The 17113-nt window shown below is 43.7% G+C and overlaps 1 protein-coding gene across 11 annotated transcripts in view; it reads right to left on the bottom strand.

Annotated features, from left to right (window-relative positions):
- AFF2 (AF4/FMR2 family member 2) overlaps positions 1-17113 on the bottom strand; it is a 486016-nt gene that overhangs the window by 313094 nt on the left and 155809 nt on the right. For 5 of the 11 annotated variants that reach the window (XM_013984014.2, XM_013984028.2, XM_013984035.2 and 2 more), the window contains exons 2-3: positions 14517-14649; positions 5017-5862 (exon numbers count right to left, since the gene is read on the bottom strand). In XM_013984014.2, the coding sequence (XP_013839468.1) occupies positions 5017-5862; positions 14517-14649 (979 nt within the window). Of the gene's footprint in view, positions 1-5016; positions 5863-14516; positions 14650-14772; positions 16867-17113 lie in introns of those variants that run through there. The other 6 variants (XM_005654300.3, XM_013984031.2, XM_013984036.2 and 3 more) reach the window with 2 other exon arrangements.

Below are 17113 nucleotides of genomic sequence, written 5' to 3'. Positions count from 1 at the left end.
CCAACTGTTCTGAAGGGTGGCCAGTAAGAGGGAGGCAGGCAGGGCTCACATGCCTCTGCATCATTCTGGGGCACATACGCTTAGAAGGGCATGGAGAAGGAAGGGAATGGCTGAAATAACTCTACAAACAAGGTGACTGTGGGCTTAAGCACAAAGGAGAGGCACACCTTCCGAGATTCACTGAAAGCCGATGAGCTCATCTCAACTCCCCATATAACAGGAGGCCTACAGTGGCAAAATCACTCTGTCAAGTTCACAAAGCAAGTCCAGGCCAGAAGTGGGGTCTTATTAAGCGACACTCTTAATTAAATCCTCTCCCAGAATCTCTGGCCTCTTTATTGCAAAGAATGTGAGTGTTCTACCTGCATCAGCTCAGTGAAGTTCACTTCATTTAGCTTAGGGAGACCCTGAAGGTGGGGGGAAATATAGAAGTATGGTAAGGAAAATGGATCTTAATCCCAGTGAGACCAAGCAGTTGGAAGACTTAGTGAAAAAGCATAAGAAAAAAGCAACTACTAGGTCATGGACTGGCAGAGAATACACAAAGCTTTCTGGACCCTACACGTCTACGGAATACATCTTAAGGTCAAGGTCTCTGTCAGCATCCTTGAGAGCATGAGGCCTTTCCAAAGTGTCTCCATTCATTCGCAATGAGGTGGGAATTAAACCAGTTACAGCCTCAGATGGAATTCCATTTGATTTCCCTAAGAATGGACAGAAAAATAAATTCATGATGTACATCAAGTGAAGAATGCTTAGCATGGGTCGCACACAGCAGCTGGACGGCCTTCTGTTCTTTGAAGGATCTGCCTCAACAATTTCTGTGCAGCTGCCTGGGTGTACCAAGTGCGTGAGTAGTAAGTTCTGAGCATTCTCTGCCGTTTTCACACAAGGGACCTGAGCTTCCTATCAACCTAGAATAACTAAAGCTAATTACGCCCACAGTGTTCACAGCATAGGATATAAAACAAGGCAGGCACAGTCAGAAATGTGAGCAATCAATTTTAGCTGGTTGACAAAGCTAGCCACTACAAGAGACTAAAGCCAAATTCCACCATTCATATCAATTCCCTTCAACTCTTCTAAGAGATTCCTAAGTTTGAGGAAATTGGTGCCTCAGAGAGTCTTATGTCACAGACAAGAGAGCCTTGGAAAGCAAATGACCCTTTATGGTGCTGACCCACCACGTGTTCATACTGTACTTAGGAAAAGCTTATTGAGTTAGGATGGAAACAATACGTGTCATTGATCCTTTCATTTGCATGTAATTATTTGCTTCCCAGACAATAGTAATAACAAATTGTACCAAAAATGCAAAGCTATCTACACCAGATTTTTTATCTTAATGAAAAAATAAGCAAAAACATCTGTAATGAAATCATGTATAAAGCTACATTTATTAACAAATTCATTTCCTAATAAAACACCATCTGCAAGCAACCGTCAGTTTCCACTTGATATAAATAGGTTTTTTTACTGTTTTCAGTTGCAGTTCCCAGAAAATCCTTCTAAGTGCAACTGCAGAACACATCAGCTTTTTCTTTCTTTTCTTTCCTTCTTTTTGGTTGCCTAGAATGATGGCAAATTAAGCTTTTTAAGTAAATTATTTTTTAAATCATGCTTAATTGAAAAGATGAATTTTGGCAATAAAGATGGTTGGATTCTATTAGTATTTATTAGTATTCTTTTTAGTTAGTATTTATTAGTATCCTTACTACTGATACAGAAATTCTAAGAAGCAAGGACATTTTCAGGGATGGGAGACAAAGTTTCCCCACTAGGTACACAAGTGTAGACACATAAACAATTATGGGCACACACATATGCCCATTTCATTTCAATAACAGTTTATGATCTCTCAGCTCACAAAGAGAAAAACATCTGCTTATTGGTGTATCTAGCATGTGCATTTTTCCTGGCCATTCAACTGCAGCACACCTCCCAAACGCACCTCACTGACATGCAAGAGCCTCCTGTCATAAGAGCCAGGGAAAGAGTTGGGAAAAGTCCAAAGAAATCCTACGACTGCTCTACAGACAAGCCTTGTCAGTAATAACACAGAGGAATGCTACTACCACTCATCAAAGATGGGTCCCTAGTCAAGGGACCCCAGCCCTGGAACTCTTGGCACCAGGGACTGGAGCTGAATTCTAATGCTAAGTGCTTTTGAAAAGTGCATCAAGATTTAATAGGGTGAATTTCCAGACTCAGTAAGAGTTTTAGCCACATAAATTCCATTAGGTTCAAAGCTCCATGATGCTCCACCCTGTCTGTATTTCCACGCACATTTTAATCTACACCCTTCTAAGTTCTCTGTTAGGCTGCCTAACGTCTCATTTCCTTTCTTCCTATTTTTGGTTTTCACATTACCCTTGAAACCTGAATCTTCTTCTCTCTACCCCTCCTTCAAAACCTTCCTCCAGACCTCTATTTTCAACATAAGTACTTTCCTCACTGATCTCTCATCATGCCTTTAGTGCCCCTGACCCATTTTCCATACAAAGGTCGACCAAAGTCTATTTGTACCATCACCAAAGGCTATGTGCACATAGGCTCTTCCTTGGAGCATCATCTCCAGAGCTGATGGCAGCTCAGACCCTCTTTGGAAATGCACCTCTCATTGGTGTGCCAGAGCGCTGAGCGAAAGCATGAAGTCGGCTCTGAATCTGGGTCAGCCACGTTGTGACTGTATAAGAAAGAAACGATTACAACGGAGTGGGTCTCACTGGGTCTGCGACCTGTCACTCTGCCAATGAGGTGCTGATACCGGCCGACAGACTTCCTGATGAGCCAGTGCTATTTCCAGAGCAGTCCTGAGTAACGGCACTGCCATGTAAAGAGGGAACAGCAGCATACAGCAGGGCAAGAGAAGGACCAAGAATGATGTCCCAGCCTCCCAAGAGACTCCCTCTCTTTCCAAGTAGGTTTCTTTTGCTTTTGAAGTATCACAATCTCGTATTCGTCATCCAGTGGCAATTAGGATGAGGATTTCCAAATGACCATGCAGGAGAAGAACAGAACAAGACACAGGCAGACAGAGCCCAGTTAAAAAGAAACTATAATTGAGGATGGGTTTTCAAGCAGTTGTTTACCTTTGTTCGTGTTATCTGATTAACATTATGGCTTAGAAAATGTAGTCAAGTAACCATTGTTGAAGTTCATTCATTCAACAAACATTTATTGAGCGTTTACTATGTGCCAGGCATTCACTAGGCGCTGGGGGTACAGAGAAGAGCGAGACATTCCTTGCTCTCAGGGAGCTCACAGTCTAAAAGAGGAGACAGACACGTCAACGAATAACTACGGTACAATGAGGTAAGTGCCAGTCAAGCTGAATCCAGAGGAAGGAGTATGTCGTTAAGCCTGGCGGGATCCTTCACAGAGAAAGTGACAACCGAGTAGACTTGAAGGAGAAACAGGACTTCAAGAGGAAGACGAGGGAGGAGAGGGAGAGGCATTCTGGGCCAAGGACACAGCAGGCACAAAAGCAAGGACGCGGGAGAAGGCATGACATGACAGGGAGCCCGGGTAGGTCCGCATGGCTGGGATTCCATCTGCACATGAAGAAGTGGGGAAACACAGGGTCTGGAAGGGAATATGGAATCGGAGAGTGAAGGGGACCAAGAAATTGGGACTTTTTCCTAAAAGCGACGCAAAGGCACTAAAGGACCCAAAGCAGGGAGTGACATGGTCAGATCTGCCCGTTAGATCAGCCTGTGTGCGGGATGGTTTGAAAGAGATGTGGGACTAGAGGAAGGGAGACGAGGGAGGAGGCGGGCCGGGCAAGAGATGCTCTCGGGCGCTTCGAAGGCGGTGAGGGTGAAGAGGAGACAGACTGGAGAGATCCTGGGGAGGAAGCCTGACAAGACTTGATGAATGACGACACAAACAGCAAAACGGCCTCAGAGATGGAGCAATGCCCAAAACATGCATTCAGCGAATACGACCAAGAGCCCCAGCCCTCCCTTCCTTTGTGTTCCCAGCATCCTCTGAAATCACTGCATCTGCTGAGTGTGAATAAAGGAAGAAGAGCCAGAGGCCACATGCGGTCAGACTTCTCTAATTCAGACACCACTAACTTGGACTCTGCCACAATTCAGACAGACTGTCTGCGACTCCTAGCGAGGAAGAATTTCAACCTACTTTCTTCCTCTGCGTCTTTTCAAGCCTTTAGTGACCAGTAACAGGAATCCAATCTAAAAGCAGCGGTTTCTTCCAGTCAAGCGCTTGAGGTGCAGTAGGCAGCCACTCGCATGGCGGGATCGGAGGGGCACCCAATATATGCCCCCCACCCAGGGCTCCCAAGGCCTGGGATCCCATCATTAGCAATTCATTCCTTTGGGAGAGGCTTTGGCCCCTCTGGACTTCTCTTTTACAAGGCAATGATTCCTGAGATAGGTAAAACACTTTGTCATTCTAAACCCAGTGGGATTTTGGCTGAGCATAATGCTTTTGGCTTTGACAGGAGGGATCAAGGCAGTCTAGGAAGGTTAGGTAGGCGTCTGTAGAGGAAGGTGATGCAGAAGGAAGATTGAGGGATACAGAAGATAGTGTTAAGATCTTGCCAAGGAACAGCCCTGCAAGCACCCAAGAAACTAAGATTCTTAAAAGAACGCCTTCCACTTCGGGTTCCAGCAAATCACACTTGTACATCCTTGTCCCTTAAGGTACTTCTGTGTTTTATGGTTAGGATAGATTATTGGTTAGCTAAGGCCAGTGGTGACTCACCATCTTTGCATGTACCTCCTGCTGCGTATGACCAATGACAATCTCCACTGTCATTAATGTGTACATACTATTGCTACAAATACTTCCTCTGCGACTATTGGGTAACTCCAACTTTTCATCCACTCACAAGTGACAGAAGATCAAGACTCAGACTCTGAGAACCTTGAAGAGTCTTATCTACGGCTCAAGGAGGTAAATATACGCTGCTGTGAATACTTGATTATAGAGGTTAGAGCAATGAACTAAGGAAAAAAAAAGAAACAAAACCAAACTTTAAAAATTACTTACTTCACTTGTTTGGAGAATCGTGAACTTTGGCAGTTTAGTCTTTGAACTGGGTGCACTGGGTTTTCCATCCAAGAGTGATCCAAATGACAGATTCCCAAAGCTGTTCTCGAATTCAATCGAAGGTTTCAGTGTAGGAGAGATGTCCGGTGCCTGGTCCTGACCATCCATGGGTCTGACGTATGCGGTTGGTTTTTGCTGCCCCATGCTTGTTTTGCAGTAAAGCCCCGGTGGGAAGTTTTGAACCGAAAGGCCACTGCTGGGAGCTAATAAAGAGGAGGCAACTAGGGGCGACCCGGGCGTTTGCACTGTAAATTCAGATTCTTCGGGCGAGTTGGACTGAAAGATTTCTTTGAAAGTATCCCCTCCACTGTCTTCCTTCACCGGTGGGTTTGGCTCTTCAACTGTTCCAACTTGCGGCTGTTCAGCTGGGTAGACAAAGAAGTCTTCCAGTCTGGCTGGGGGCTGGTCCTGTGTAGTCGGTGCCATCTTGCTTGGCTGCCCACCGGCCTGGCTGGCCGGCACGATGCTAGGGTTGTGACCATCTCGCGGCCAGTCAGGTTTGGATTTCCTGTTGCTGTGTATCAGAGTCGAATTCAGTATCACGACCGAAGGTGGAGGCATTGGTCCCGAGGCGTGAGTGTTATCCTGGTGAGGTGGGATCATCCGGTTCTTTTGCTCTGGAAAAAAGCTTGGTTCATTTTTGTTGATGGGAGTCTGGGGCACGGTATTCTTTGGGATTCCCACTAGATGATTCTGATTAGAATGGTTAGCTAGCAAATCCTTCATTTCATCATAGTTTCCCAGCGTGTTCTGGACTCGGTTGGCAAGTGCGTCACCTTTGTTTGTCTAAAATAACAAAAAGATGGGGGTGGGAGGAGAGAGAATGAATAGGTTTGTGTTTCCTAATGTTAATGTATCAAACAGATGTCCTAAGTAGACTAGCATATAGGGTTCTTTAAAATTCTCATGCTGCCATATAATTTCAGATTTTTCATGTGCTATGTAAGAAAAAAAAAATCAATAACGCTATTGAAAGAGCCTCTTGGAATGAGCTGTGTGATTAACGTCTGTATATTCCCTGGTCTGTCCTTAAACATGCTCATTGGGAAAAAGTTTTAAATTACAGAGCTTATGAATTTTATTAGCAAAATAACTTATTTTAAGTACAATGAGTTGAGCTGTCACCCTCTACATTGTCATTAACAACTTGTGCCTACTGAGCACTGGGATTCGAATGTTTCACTTGTATTTGTTCCTGACGTGCCAGCCCTTTGTGCTACATTACACCATGAAAAAGTCTCACCCCTTTGGATAAGGAAGTCAGTCAGACTGCGCTATCAAGACTACAGTCAGGTTAGAACAGGCATAGGCTTAGACCCCATCAAACTGAGCTAACTTATGACTAGAGCGAATCTAATTCCTTTTCATCCAAGACTATAAATTACTGGTGTCTGCCTACATCTTCATCTGTGGGTGAACACTTGCACCATGTCATACTTGTTTACTTCGAAAGAGTGCAATTGTTCATCAACAGTGACGCAAGCTCTCCTGCGTCTTTTCAGGGATTTAGTAAAATCTATTCAGGAATTTTCGTTGTTCCTTAAGTAAATCAAAACAAAGTCAGATTTTCAAAGTGATGTTGGCAACTAGATCATTCTAGGGGCCATCAACACGTCAGCTGTACCGTCCCCTGTAGCATATATCAATCCTATCAAAACGGATGTGATTTTTTTTAAAAAAAAAATTGAGCTTCTGTGTGGGATTTTGTACTATAGAAAAGCACGGCTGTCGTTACTAAAAAATTGTGGAGAGCCATATACTTGGAAGTGCCTGCAAAAAGCTCAGCCCTTCATCTTTGAAAACGACTTTTTATTATTCTCTTTGCCTGTCAAAGGTATTATTCAAACAAGCTGTTGCATTCAGAAGGGCAAAGGACTTCTTTGCACCTAGGCTGCACTATCCTGACCCAAGATATAAAAGAAGGCTACCAGCATCCATGAAGCCATCTGGCAGCAGGGCCAGTGCCTGGGGAAGACACATCCCCCCTGCAAAGCCTCTGTGTCCCAGGACTCACAGGCATTCACGGGAGGGGGTGACCACCTCCCCACGGGTACAACCCCCACTGCAGATGGATGTTTAACATCTAAGGTTTGTGGCATGCCCTTAACCCCTGGTGCTAAGGCCAGTCTCCTGGTGTACATGGGGTATGTGCCTATGCAGGACTGGTTTCTCAGGCTAGAGCTAAGATGTATGGCTGTGTGCTGTTTTCTGTATGTGAAGATGGAGAGGGTGTAGATGAATGGAGAGGGAAGCGCTGGAAATGGATGGAATCACCCAGGGAGAGAAAATGTAGAATGAGAAGAAGGGGCTCGGGAGAGAGCCCCCGTGGAACGTCCACCTTTAAAAGACTAGGAGAAGAAGAGCCAGTGAAGGATACCAAGAAGCAGCAGTCAGAGAGGAAACCACACTGGGAACCGTGGCCTCATTATTAGCATCATCTCCACATACTGCATCTAGTATTCAACTCGTAGCATGTGTTAAATCATATAAGACACTTTCAAAGAAATAAGGGCAGTAAGAGAAATACGATTTCAAAGAGTAAGGAGAAGTATGCTAAATATATGCTAAAGAGGGCTCTGGGGGGGATAGAGAATTTTAGAAATCAAATAAATAGACGTCAGTTTTCGTTTTCTTATCCTCAAGAACATCTTAGATCGGCATCACATGCAACCTTGGTGCTGAAGTAGTGATTAAACAATTAAAATTCCATATAATCCTCAGCTGAATAATTGCTCCATTTTCAGAAGTACATTTGAAAGGCATGATTTAATAGGTAGAGATGGGTAGAAATCACTTTTATTCCCTGAAAGTCTCCCCAGGTTTGTCAATTTTAATGGCAGAAATTATTTTCCAGCCAAGGCAAGAATAAACTCTTTGTATACAGCGGTCTCCTTCAACGGACTTGCACAACAAGCCATTTGGGCAGCAGCCAAAACCAGTCTCTCTATTCAAGCCCCAAATTCAAAACAAAGAGAGTTCATTGTGGTGAGGGCCCAGGAGAATTTGATGCAAGCTTTAAATACTTTCAGGGTTGTTCTGGTCCCTCAAATAGTTTACCTCTTGGGTCAGATGATTGCCTAATAAACACTAGTCCCGGCTGTCTTTAAGGATCTGACCCAATGAGGAGAAAGAAGACTATTTCGTCTCCCACTTTAAATGCCTCCATTTATATTGTCTCCTTTAATGAATTAAGATATGCTTCCTCCCATTAGACAAAGAGAAAGAAATGAGAAGAATTTCTGAACTGGCCAAGGTCTAAAACTGTGTCTGCATGAAGAAAATTAGAGGAAGATTGAAGGTTCTCTGAGTAAGTCTAGAGAATCAATCTCCTACTGCATAAGGTCGTCTACAGTAATGATTTCTTTTCCTGCACAAAACTATGAGCTTTTCCTCAAGGTCAGAGACCACATTTTATTCATCTTCATATCCTCAAGACTTAGCATCATGTGTGGTGCGTATCAGGTACTCAGCAAATTGCTGCTGAATCGAACAGAATCAAATTGTAGTTCACACCCTGCCAATAGCCACAGAAAGGATTTGCCATGGCTTGGAGTAAAAGGCACCCAAAACAGGAAAGCAAGTTAAGTGAACTTGGTTACTGTGATTAAGCTTCAAATTGAACTCTGGGCTTCCTGGTAGCTAAGACAAAAAGGGAAAGCGCATAGCTTCTAGAATGCTCTTTGTCTGATGACACGAAGCATATCCTAAATCATTACATGAGACCAGTTCCCCTCACCAGTTTGGTTATGAGGTTGTGGGAACCTGAGAACAATAAACCGAGTCATTTTTTCAGCACCAGTTTTACAGAAGATTCGAAGATGTTCTTCACATGGCTTTTTCTTATGATGACTAAAAAGCAAGAGCACTCACTGCATTAAAGTCTAACTCGGTGAAGGCATATGTCTGCACGTGGAGTTGCGGGGCCAGGCTAACTGGGGCTTTCCTGTGTACTAATGGCAGAGGCCTGGAGCTGGGACAGCCTGGGGCAGTGGAGGGATGTCAACTCCCTTGAGACTAGCTTCCTCACAGAACCATTGTCTCAGAGGGACTTGTGACCGGAAGTGCATAGCAGATAGTTCGAGGTTGAGTTCACTGGCGACACTTTCTGAGTTGCTGGTTGAAGGAAGGTCCATAACAGATGTGCTGAGGCTACAAGCAGCAATCACCACGGTCATTCTTAAGACACACACTGGTAAATCCAAAACGCTCATGAGGCAGGGTTAGGCACGGAAGACACACAGATACACAGCCTCAAGAAGTCCACCATTCGACAATCTCAAAATAATTAACGTGGAGACCAGGTCATCAGAGCCAACTCTCTGCTTTCCCACCATCAGAGGTGGGTACTGTCAACCAGTTTTTAAATTTCTCAAAATGCAGAGATGAGATCTTCCGGGTAGAAAACCTGGTGGGGCCTGAAATACATTTATGTACACCTACACAATGGACGCTCATCACACACCGTCGCAGCTTCCGGTTCACACTAAATCGTCTTCATCCCCCAGAGTCTGAGTAACCCTTTTAAGGAGCAAGCTATTCTTAGTAGTCCTGATTGAACATTATAAATATGAAAAAGAAATAAATTTTGTCATTTCAATCAATTATAGGCTTCTTTCAATTTGGCCAATTCCTTACTTCCTGTTCTAGATAATTGGTTGATTCCTTAAAGGTAACCTCTGCAGCCATTATTTTCTAAGCAATCACAATTTCTCCATCATCAAGGAAATGCGTTTTCCAAGTATTTTCAGGCATAAATTACATGTCTGGTTTGTGGCTCATGACTAACAGCACGCCTTCATTTAAGCTTTTTGCCTCCCATTACTCCAGGAAATGCAAAGTTGCCTCAGTTGGTTTCTAATATTATCTACAAATTGGTAGTATAATTTCAGCACAAAACTAATGTGCTAGGAGACTATTGTACCATGGTACCTCTTTTTAATAAAAGCAGCAAAATCATTTAAGTTGGAGGTTCATTTTTTTAAAATTTTATTTCATTGTGGCTCATGTACGTGATTTTGTAATTCTTTTTTTTTCTAAGCCTAATATTTTTACAGTTAATCTCTCCGAGCTGTTAAGTTGCTATTTCTTTTTCTCCTCTAATTATACTAATGATCATACCTTGAACTTGTATAGCACATCACATATACTTCAAAGCAAGCTTTCCCGGGTTGTTTGACTTGCTCCTCACAACCACCATGCAAGTCAGCAGGCAGTTCTAGTTTAACCTGGCTGCTACCTGCTCTGACCCCAATGACCTTGGATAAGCATCGTAACCTCGCTGCGCCTGGCTTTCCTCATTCTTGTTGAGCTGTGAAGAGCTATAAAATGTCAGTTGTTGATGCTGTTATCGGGTATTATTAGTATTTTTTCTATCAGGTATTATTATTCACATCAGAGAAAAGGACACTATAGGTCAGAGAAATGAAGCTTCTTCCCCAACATCACACAGGAGGTAATATTATCAGGTCTTCTGACTTCCTGTCAGAGGATTAATAGCTTTCCTGTTACAGATATGAAATCACATGTAAACAGCTATGAAGCTGCAGAGAAGCCACCTCATCTTCTGAGCCTCAAAATCCTCACAACCTCAGGAAAATGCGTGCCCAGTTGCTCTAAGGACTAAAGGAGCACAGGGAGAAAGCTCTAGCACTTGGTACATGCCAGTTCCTCATCCCTTCCAACCCACCCACATTAATCTAGACACGTCTAATGGCTTCCCATTTTTCACGCACTTTTGAACGCACCCTTCTCAGCAGCGTAGCACAAACTCAGATTTGAAAGTTATAAGCGACAAAAGGAGCCCCAAAGAGAAATTACCCACCATCACCCCCATCTAGGGGTGGCCAACATTCTTTCCATTCTGGGAGGGGCAGAGCTAAAGCCAAGAAAGGGAAGTAATCAGCACAGGCCCCTGAGAGATCACCATTTCTGCTTTCTGCCAAGAAAGGGCAGTGGTGCTCCTTGGCTACTTTATGAACTGCCAGTGCCATTGGACAGACAATCAGGCCATGTTTTGCGACTGAAGGTGGCAAGAAGTTCCCTGAAAGTCCAAATCAACCACAAGGCATTTTGATCTCTAATGTGGTAAGCACTCCCACCACAGTCTTAAAGAAGAGTTGTTTGTGATAGGTATGTCATGTCCACCAGTAGACCATGGGCCAGCTCCAGTGCTCCCATTGCCACTGGCATGTTCAGATACTCCAAGGTGGCCACACCAGTCCAGGTCTGGGCAGTTTGGGAGGTGCACATGATGAGGGTGGGGGAGAAGCATACTCCCCAGTGATCTCCCAGTGAACCTGAACGTGTATACAGCACAAGATGGCGGTCAGTCATCAAAGCAATAGTGAAAGAAAGAGGATTACCAGGTCATTGACTGTTGGCATTACCCGTTTCCTTCATAGTCTTGACTCAAAAACATAGGCTCTTTCCCATCAAAGAAGCATAAAGGTACCGGACTACTAATTACACAACAGGCCTGGCCCTGCCCTAGACTGATGCTCCCATCTGACCATGTTGATAACAGGCTCTTTAACTGTCTACTCAAAAAGACACGACTGACATCTAAAAATAATATGCATCTATAGTGTAGGCTTTGTTAACAAGTGATGGATGGTATTTACCTTAAAGGTAAACTAATTCAACAAGACTTAAGATTATAAAGGAGCCAATAAGCCAAGGGTTCTATACCACATAATTGTACTAAGTCTAGAATAGATACTGAATTTGAAGAATGAACCCTTTGAGAAAAAGTCATTTTTCTATTCCATCCAAGGATAAGAAGTAAAACTCATCTGGCCATTTCTCTATCGCGAGAAGGGGTAGACATCTATCATCCTTTGACCTCTCTTCCATTTTCTGGAAAAAAAAATGGAGCCCCAAATTCCTTGTCTTATCTCCTTCTTTGTCCTCATCCCAATATTCCACTCCCATCTTCCTCCTCAAGGCTCATCACTCTTCACATGTTCTCAATTTTGTGTTTTCTCCTCTCCTCGGGGACCTTGCTGTGTTCATCATCACCTCTCTCTCCACTGCCACTGCTTCCTTCCCACCACTCTAAACATGTACAACTTTCTTTCACCTTAAAAAAAGCTTCCTTCCAAATAACTGTTCCCCTTACCTTCCTACTTATCTTCTTTCTTCCTCCTTCCATACAAAGACTCGTTGCAAGGTCAAGTCTACCTCTCCTGCCTCTCTCTATTTCACCACTTCCCCTTTGCTCCCTAATCCACTGTGACTACCATGATCACCAAATAAAACCACTTTCTCTAAGGTCATAAATTACCCTTGAACGGTTGCATCACAGAGCCACTTTCCAGACTTGACTTTTCCTGACTTCTCTGATGCATGGCAAAATCCCTCCTCCATAGAAGCCTTTACTTCCCTGGATTCCATTAAATGATTCTCTCCTAGTCCTCTTCCTACCTCTCTGGTTATTCATTCCCTTTTAGTTTCCTTTCCTGGCTTCTCCTTTTACCACTTATTTCACTCCTTAAATGCTACTACTCTGCAAGATTCTCTCTTTGCCCTTCTTCTTATTCAGCCATCTGGCTTAGTGATAATATTCATTCCCCTGCCACCTACACAATAACACCCAACTCCTTCTCTTGACCACTCTTATTAGCTCCAGATCCATAGAGCCAAAGCCTGCTGGATCTCTCTCCCTTGATATCCCACTGGCATCTTAAAACCCATCATGCTCAAAACTGAATTAATTCTATTTTCTCTACAAGCACCAACTTTGTTGTCCTCCTGAACAACCAACCTATTAATAATACCAGCCTCTTCTCAAGTCAGAAAGATGGGAATCCTTCATCCTATCCCATGCTGCCCACATCCAGGCAGACACCCAGTCCCATCACTACAACTTCCTGGCTCTACTTTATACCTTGCCTGCCATGAACCTCCCCCCAACTGCCTCAGCCAACTACAATGGCTTCCTTATCTGCCTCTAGTTTCCCCTCCCTCCAACCAACTCTCCACACTTCCAACATCATCTTTAAAACTGGCTGTGCCCTGACTTTAAAACTTGTGACAACCTTCCTTCATGTGCAGCTTCATGTCCAAACTCCTTGGTGAGAGGTACAAAGTCTTCATGAATTTTTCACCTGCCTATCTCATCGGCAGTTACCATGTCGTCATGCCCTCACTCATTCGGGATGATCTTGGCCACCGGACAAGGAATGCCTTGAAGGCAGGGACTATGCCGTATCTTCCTTTGTACACTAGTCTAAGACATGGCTAGCATATAGTGGGCCTTCAATAAACGCTTGTTAAACTAACCATAGCTCTACATGCACAGCCTCAAAGGCAATATATAAACTAAATCCAATGAGATTGGGGGAAAAAACCTTTTCCAAGGAGTATACCATCACTGACAAATCGAAAACCAGTAGTCTCTTTGTCACACTTACCAAATTTGGAAGGCCCTTGAGTGCCTCAATCAAGGGCTGTTTGCTTATTCTGAACAAGGCAACAAGACTCTGGCCTCATTCATGCTCGATCCAAACAGAGCTTACTCTCCACCCCAAAGCAGTATTTGTGTCTATGCTGTCCTTATCAAGAACTTTCCTTTTCCATGAGTCACTGTCCCCTAAATAGTGGTCTTCTAAAACCACAACTCCCGGACATTTTCTCTCTTGTTGTCTTACCTCTTAACATCATTTTTGTTTCATTACAGAAAATTACACTGCTACTAGATATCAATAAAAACCAACCAGCTGCCAGTGATTCAGCAAGATTCTTCTCCCCACCCCCACCCCCAATAGGAAGTTCAGAGGCAGTCTTTGCGGAATCGATACTTAGAGACAGAGAAGTATGATCATAACTGGAGCTACACACTGGCCAGAGTACCACTAGAAAACCAACCTAGCTATACTGCCCCCTCTGGTTGGGGCAATCTCCTAACCCATGATTATTAATCACCAGGAAAAAATGATTGGCTTTCCCCTTTCTCCTAGAACAGTGATTTTCAAAGAGCACTCAAGCCACTGAACAGCTGCTAACAACCTAAGACAGAAACAGGAAGCAGTGGCCTTGTGATGGAGATGGATGGCACTGATTGGGAGGAGAAACAGACATATCCATTGACATTCCGATGAAGTCTTCAGGGGTTGCAGGGCTGATAATCAAAGTGGGAAAATGCATCAGCGGGCATTCCTTGCTGTAGGTCCTGCTGGGTGGTGGGAAAGAACTCCTTGGAGACAGGAAGTCTCACAACTCCCTTTCAAATCTCACTGTGTTTCCCCAAAGAGATGGAATTTGTCTCTCTGAAGACTTCCTCAGAAGCTCACCAGTGCCCCTAAAACAGCATACATCTGGCCTTCACTTGTCAAATATATTCTCCTGGAAATGATTTGGTTGTTTGAAAAACAGATTAAATGTTGATTAGTGCATTCAAAAATATAACAAGCAACCATTTTCCAGAAAGATAAATTACATACATATTCAGCTACCTTGTAGGGCTCCCCAAAAAGATCAAAGCCTGAAGAAAAGAGATCATCTTCTTGCTGGACCTCTTGATTCCTCCGCTCCCATTCCCTTTTCTTAAGTGCGCTACGGTCTTGTTCATAGTGACTGACATGCAAAGAAAAAGACAAAAGGGGACAAAGATTAATCAGTCATGTAAGTCATCTAGATCTCCGGCTTTATCAATAAGCAGGGAAAAAACCACAAGTCGAGGCGACCCCAAACTGATACCGCATAGAGAACGGGCCTCCTGTTCTTTATCCCCAGTGGGTTTAAGCTCCGGACCAGTTCTTCAAGATACAGAAGAAAACAGGAACTCGCGTATTAGAAGTTGTACTCGTGACCATTTAAGTACGACATAATCCTCTTCCCTTGTCCTTGCTGGATTACCACAGGCAATCACAGACTCCCCCAAAGTCAGGTCACTGTGCAAAAAAGTCCTGAGTTCAGGCTGCGTTGCGTTGCCAACTGCCTAGGGCTCAGAATTCACAGTTGTCACAAAGTCCTAAGGGAAGGGAATTATCAAATATGGTACTGCAGATAAACTGGAATTCTGTCCTGAGCCACAGCCAGCCTTAGCCTGTGGTAATGAACTCACAGGAGAGTTTCAGAATCTCTTTGGAAGCCACGCAATCACTCACACACCCTTTTGTTTTGTTGTTGTTGTTTTGGTCTTTCCATAGCTTGTATCATAGGTGACTAGAAGCCTTTTTGGGAAAGCTCTTCACAAAGAAAGGGGTCTGGCCTGACCAACAAACTACTTACAATGAAAAGGGGTGTCAAAAGCTTTGAATGACTTTGGGGCACCAGTGTTTTATAAACACTATGTAACTCTGACTCTCATCACATTTCAGGCTTTTCCATTGGAAGATCAGTACAAAAGTTTCCAGATTATATCTAAGGCACATTCTGGGTCCTGGGATTTTACAGAATGGAATGCTTCCTTATTAAGAAAACAATGATTCTCTTCATCATGCAAGAGCATGCATATTAAACTATAATCTGCAGCCTTACATTAGTGGATTTTCTTTGGTTCGTTGGGTTTTTACCTCTGCTTTTGATTGTAATCTTACTCAAAGCGAGTACATATACTCTGGGAAAATTGAAATTATATAAGTGTACGTAAAACACCTAGCAGGTGCTGTAAAAGCATTGCTTTCCTTCCTTGTGTTAATTCAGGTGCCCCCTGCTTTCCAAACGTTTGCATGACACCACTTCAGTTTTACAAGAGACCTAAATTATCCCCTGTTTCCACTAACCAAAAAAAAAAAAAAAAATCTGAATAGGGTTTTTGCTTTTCCAAAAAAAAAAGTTATTCCCTTCCTAATGCAGGTCTTCCAGGAAAGCAAAGTGGCATAATGGAAACTTCCAGAAAGTGGGGGATACTCTTCACTTTTACACTATTTCAGCTGATGAAAGGTTTTATAGGAAAGCTCTACTTCCTACCAGCAGAGAAAACCTGTACTGTTATTTTAAGACTTAAGTAGATAATTGACGTGAAGATAAATATCATAGATAAAGGAGTCGCCAGCGATATACTGATACAGAAGTATGGTCGACAGGTTTGGAAAACATCCGAAACCTTAATATCTATCATTGGTAGCCTGGTTTGCTCATGAGAATCACAATGTTAATTTACAAAATAAGAGCCCAGGATGGCTCTTTACAAAATAAGCTACCCACGATGGCTTCACTACATAGTGCTATAGCTGCAGTGGAAGAGGCTACTACACTTAACCACCCACCTTTCTCCAAAAGCATACCTGAACTGACAAATTTGAAGTGACTCTAATAGCCTTATCTCTGGATAAATAACACCTCATTTAAAAATCATGGCAACATTCATAGGATGCTTAAATGAACATTATGCTTGCATAATGCAAACAAAGCCAGATACAGCAGAACTCACCGGGTTGCTCATGACTACGCCTGGCAGATGTTATTTCCATCTGCGAAAATCAAAGACCCTCCAGAGCTCTACCCAATGCCCAGGCCCTTCATCTGGGCCCCGCTTGGTCAAGAAAGATGCCGAGTCCAGGTACTAGAAGCCAGCCCACCATTCGGTCTCAGATGCCATCCACAGATATTACATGCATTGGCATCATCTGCCATTTCTATTCACAAGCTGAGATCAGAACATCAAACAGGTGCCATGTGATGCCGTGTCTTTGTGTTGGAGGCCGATGTGGAATCCACCAGAACACCTTGGGTCCACAAAGTGTAGAACACAGACTCGCCCACAGCACCATATGTCGGCTGTGCGTACGTAACCCGAGCCCATCGCCTATTTGCCAAAATGTAAGAACCACGGGGTGTCAGGGGTGTGGCGAGGGGACAAGATTAAGAAAGATTTAGCGGCGGGGGGGGGGGACGGGGGGGTGGGGGGAGGGCTTGTCGCGGAGAAGGACACTTCATCTCTTTGCCTTCCGCAGCAGATGATTCTTCACACAAACACAAGAGCCAAAGACTCATGTTTCCGGGGACTGTGAGCAACAGGTCTGTTCTCTAGCTCTCTGTCCGTTCTGTGCACCTGACAGCCCAGAAGGACAGGCCCAGGGGGTCGCATTTAATT

Source organism: Sus scrofa, chromosome X, assembly GCF_000003025.6.
Source record: "Sus scrofa isolate TJ Tabasco breed Duroc chromosome X, Sscrofa11.1, whole genome shotgun sequence".
Classification (NCBI taxonomy): domain Eukaryota; kingdom Metazoa; phylum Chordata; class Mammalia; order Artiodactyla; family Suidae; genus Sus; species Sus scrofa.
The sequence above is the reverse complement of the archived record's forward strand: the minus strand, read 5'-3'. Positions and strand labels throughout refer to the sequence as shown.